Source organism: Myotis davidii, unplaced genomic scaffold, assembly GCF_000327345.1.
Source record: "Myotis davidii unplaced genomic scaffold, ASM32734v1 scaffold333, whole genome shotgun sequence".
Taxonomy (NCBI): Eukaryota; Metazoa; Chordata; class Mammalia; order Chiroptera; family Vespertilionidae; genus Myotis; species Myotis davidii.
This window is the reverse complement of record NW_006285266.1, coordinates 809,818-815,017: the sequence shown is the minus strand read 5'-3', so window position 1 is coordinate 815,017 and position 5,200 is coordinate 809,818. Positions and strand designations below refer to the sequence as shown.

Genomic DNA, 5,200 nt, shown 5'->3' with positions numbered 1-5,200 from the left:
TGGCTTCTTCCGACAAGACAATATGTCATGTCACGGTGCTCATATTGTGCAGGAGTGGTTTCAAGAGCATGAGGGAGACTTTACCTTGCTTAGGTGGCCCCCACAATCACCAGATCTCAATCCAATTGAGCATTTGTGGGACGAAGTTAAAAGAGCCATCAGGCAGCTGGTTCCACAACCCTCAAATCTCACAGAACTGGACAGTGCTATTCATCAGGCACAGTGTCAGATTCCTCACGTCACCTTTGAACATCTCGGGGAGCCAATGCCAAGAGGAATCGCCACAGTATTGAAGGCAAAAGGTGGCCCAACGAAGTACTGATGGGGTGCTCATAATAATCTGACCGGTCATAATAATCTGGCCACATTAGTGATTTCAGAGAGCAAGGGAGTGGGAAAGATAGAGACATCAGTGATGAGACGGAATCATTGATGGACTGCCTCCTGCACGCCCCCTACTGGGGACTGAGCCCACAACCCAGGCACGTGCCCTGAGTGGGAATCGAACTGTGTCCTGCTAGTGTATGGATCATCACTCAACCACTGAGTCATACGAGCTGGGCTTTCTGGGCTTTTCTCTTAAATATATTTTTATTGATTTCAGAGGGAAGGGAGAGAGAGAGAAACATCAGTGGTGAGAGAATCATTGTTCAGTTGCCTCCTGCACGCCCCTTACTGGGAATCGAGCCCGCAACCCAGGCCTGTGCCCTTGACTGGAATTGAACCTGAGATCCTTCAGTCACAGGCCGATGCTCTATCCACTGAGCCAAACCAGCTAGGGCTGGTCTTTCCTTGATATCAAGATTATACTGGTCCCTTAGAATGAATGAGGTAGCATTGCCTCTTTTTCTATTCTCCGAAAACTGTTGTATAAGAGGAACATTTTGTACCTTTGAAACATTGGAGGATTCAATTGTAAAACCATGTGAGCTTGGAGATTCTCTTCTGCTGGATGGATGGGAGAAAGTTTGTTGATTTAGTTACTTTAATTGTTATAGGACTATTCAGGCATTTTATTTATTCTTGAAACCACTATTGATAAATTAAAATTTTGTAGGCATTTGTTCATTTCATAAGGTAACAAAGTTTTTCATTGTGTTCTTTTATTATCTTTTTTTATCTCTCCTAGATTTGTAGTTATAACCTCTCTTAATTTTGGGGGGTGAATTTATTCTTATTCCCTTATTTGATCTCATCAGATGTTTTTCTATTTGTTTTTTAAAGAACCAACTTTTGGTTTTGTTGATCTTCATTATTCTCTCATTTCTTTTTTCATTAATTTATGCCCCTTCTCATATTTGGGGGAAAGGTTAATGTGTTATTTTTTCTTTAATGTGGAATTTCATTGCATTTCAAGCATCTTTTTAGTTTCAATATAAGTTATTTCATGCTTACAACTTTTCTATTTTTACTGCCTCTTCAGGTTTTAGTATATACTAAATATTTTTCCTTATTTGCATTTTTTATTATAGATAATTTAGTTCTTTTATGATTTTTCTTTTTGACCAATGAATTATTATGGAATTTTAGCCTTTAATTTTTTAATCCTTACCCAAGGATATGTTTATTGATTTGAGAGAGAGACCAGAAAGATCAATTTGAGAGAGAAACATTGATCGGTTGCCTCCTATATGCACCCTGACAAGGGATTAAATCTGCAGCCTTTTGGTGTAAGGGACGATGCTCCAACCAATTGAGCCACCCAGCCAGGGCTAGCCTTTTAATTTTTTTATTTCTATTTTAATGGTAATGTTATTAAAAGAACTTAATCTCTTTGATATCTGTCCTTTTGAATCTGCTGAGACTTGCTTTATGGCCTAGTCAGTGGTTGGCAAACTGCGGCTCGCGAGCCACATGAGGCTCTTTGGCCCCTTGAGTGTGGCTCTTCCACAAAATACCGACTTCTACTCATGGGCCATGAGTTTTCAATCGCACTGTACGAGCGCGCCCGCACGTGGTATTTTGTGGAAGAGCCACACTCAAGGGGCCAAAGAGCCTCATGTGGCTCGCGAGCCACAGTTTGCCAACCACAGGCTTAGGCTGTAACATTTTTAAATGTTCAATATTTGCTGGAGAAGTATGTGTGTTCCCCAGTAGAGGGTGCAAACTTCTGTATATGAAGCTTGTTAATTGAGCTTTTCACGTCTTTTCTATATGCATAGATACCCATTAAATATCACAAAATCTCTATTTTGACCATTACATCTTATATTCCTACACTCTAGTTATTTGTAGGAACCAGGGTATTAGAAGGTTAAATCTGCTGTTCCTTTGCAGCTAGCATTTTAGCATAAAGAATTGAGAATATGAACAGAGTGCCATGCTCTGAATATCTGTTCAAAAGTAATTCATTTCATTTTATCCTAAGGTGAATAATTTTGGCTCTTCTTGATTTCATTATAGCAACTTTGATGGCCAAATTTGGTTCATAGGTTGCAGAATTGGTAACTTATATTCTTTTTACAAAACTGTAGGAACTAGTCCAGGCTAGTGAGCGATTAAAAAACCAATCCAAAGAGCTGAAAGACGCACACTGTCAGAGGAAACTGGCCATGCAGGAATTCATGGAGATCAATGAGCGGCTAACAGAATTGCACACCCAGAAACAGAAACTTGCTCGCCATGTCCGAGATAAGGAAGAAGAGGTGGACCTGGTGATGCAAAAAGTTGAAAGCTTAAGGCAAGAACTGCGCAGAACAGAAAGAGCCAAAAAAGAGGTTAGTAGTCAGGCAAAGTTTGTAGTGTCCACGCGGTAGTGCTTACAGCTGCCTTTTCAGACTAGTGAAATGATATTGACTTCATTCTCGAACTTTTCAAAAAGGTTATTTTTTTAGTTTGGTAATATTATTTAATATGAATTTCAACATTTGAGTTATCTTCTTGTTACAAGGTAAATTCCCCTGGGGAAAAACCATTTTCTTGGACATACAGTTAGAACCTTGAATCTGCTTTTTTTCGTTGTATGTTAAAGCTGGAAGTTCATACAGAAGCTGTAGCTGCCGAAGCGTCTAAAGACAGGAAGCTGCGTGAACAGAGCGAACACTATTCTAAGCAGCTGGAAAACGAACTGGAGGGACTGAAGGTAGCGTTTGCGTTCGCGTTTGTGAAGCTCGGGTTCTCCCCTGTAGGCGTCAGAGGAGTGTTAGTGATGTGCTCTCTGGTGTGGAGCAAAGTTAGCTCCCCTTCCAACCTCGGATCCTAATTCCCGTTTTTACCAGCCGGAAGCTGATAAAGACTTCCTAATCGTGGCGGAAGGCAGTGAAGACCATGCTTAGTGGGAAGAAATGATCTGCCAGGAGAGAGCTAAAATATTTATGCAGGGCTGCCTCCCTGGACAAGACCCACTGCCACTTGCATGGGAGGCTTGGCTAGGTCTCCATCCGTCTCTCTTGGTAGTGACCTGGTGTGGCTCGCAGGAAGCTTTGCAGACTTCTGTTAGGTGCGATGGATCATCTGGGGATGGGCTAACACATCTCCTTATTACTGAGAGTACATTTCAACCAAATTTCTGAAAAGGTGGCTTTCAGTCAAATTTCTTCTCCTGAATGCCTGATCTAAATGCAGAGACCTATCATTTTTCCTAGAGTGAATATAAAGACATTAGATTAGACCTTGTCACTTCTCCCCGAACACTGTAGAAGTCCCCTCTCTTTTTTTGTACATTCTAGCTCTACCATCCCCTCCCCCAATTTAATCTTTTAAAAACACAAACATATTTATTAACCTTTTATTGGTTCCACATCAGAAACAAGATGCTGGTAGATTTTTTTTCTTATTCCATACACCAACAATATTTGTGTATAAAACTAAAACTTTAAGTGTCAAACAAATAATTATGTAAGTACCAGCAGAAAATACAGGTATGTAATCTTGTTGTGAAGAAGACTGTAAGATACGCAATAATAAAGGAATGTACAAAGAAAAATATTATAGCAAAAACAAATTAGTTACTCACCAGGAGTGTATAGCATAGAACATCAGCAAGAGATAACGAAACTAAAGACAGATTTGGAAAAGAAAAGTATATTTTATGAAGAAGAATTATCCAAAAGAGAAGGAATACATGCAAATGAAATTAAAAATCTAAAGAAAGAATTACATGACTCAGAAGGCCAGCAACTTGCTCTGAACAAAGAAATTATGATTTTGAAAGACAAATTGGAAAAAAACAGGAGAGAAAGGTAAGAATCTAATTATTTACTCCTCTAATAATTACTTACTGAATGCCTGGCGTGTGCCCGGACTGGAGCTATGCAGGCAATAAACATGCTCCATGCTCAGGAGGACCAAAGTCCAGACCGGTAAATAGAAAGTCACGGGACAGCACAGTAGGAAAGCACGTGGGCTGTGGAGGAGCATCCCCACAGGAGAGGCACAGATGACTTCAGTACATCTAAGTTTTTTGGACAAAATGATTTTTAGGTTAAGACCAAAGAAATGTCTAGCTGTAGAAGAGTGCCCAAGCAGAGGCAGCATGTGCTGGAATCTGGAGGCCAAGGGGAGCATGGCACATTCAGAAAGTGAAAGCTGTTCATTGTGAAAACATGAAAAGGAAGGTGAGAGTGGTGAGAAATGCTGCTAGAAAGGAAAATAGAGGCAAGCTCCTGATGGAGGGTAAGTTACTTGGACTTCATTCAAAGGCCAGGACAACTATGTGATTGTTATTTATATTTTCAAGCAATCGCTCTTGCACCTGTGTGGAGAATGGGTTGGAGGAGCAGACAGCAGATAGGAGCCTAGCTGTGAGAGACGAGGTCTCTGGACCTTAGGCAGTGAAGTGAAGATGGAGAGAAGTAGACAGAACTTAGAGGACATAATGACCAGAGGTGAGAAATGAGGAACAGGAGACTTTATCAGTGGTACTCGTGTCTAGATTTTAGGCTAGCTGTAGAAGAGTGCCCAAGCAGAGGCAGCAGCATGTGCTGGAATCTGGAGGTGAAGGGGAGCATGGCACATTCAGAGAGTGAGAGCTGTTCGTTGTGAAAACATGGAAAGGAAGGTGAGAGTGGTGAGAAATGCTGCTAGAAAGGAAAATAGAGGCAAGCTACTGATGGAGGGTAAGTTACTTGGACTTCATTCAAAGGCCAGGACAACTATGTGATTGTTATTTATATTTTCAAGCAATCGCTCTTGCACCTGTGTGGAGAATGGGTTGGAGGAGCAGACAGCAGATAGGAGCCTAGCTGTGAGACGAGGTCTC

The 5,200-nt window shown here is 41.0% G+C and overlaps 1 protein-coding gene across 1 annotated transcript in view; it reads left to right on the top strand.

Annotated features, from left to right (window-relative positions):
* The window catches only part of CDC42BPA (CDC42 binding protein kinase alpha), a 178,442-nt gene that overhangs the window by 108,764 nt on the left and 64,478 nt on the right, over positions 1-5,200 (top strand). Inside the window, exons 12-14 of the mRNA XM_015558957.1 lie at positions 2,475-2,717; positions 2,972-3,082; positions 3,934-4,181. Of these exons, the coding sequence (XP_015414443.1) occupies positions 2,475-2,717; positions 2,972-3,082; positions 3,934-4,181 (602 nt within the window). The remainder of the gene's footprint in view (positions 1-2,474; positions 2,718-2,971; positions 3,083-3,933; positions 4,182-5,200) is intronic.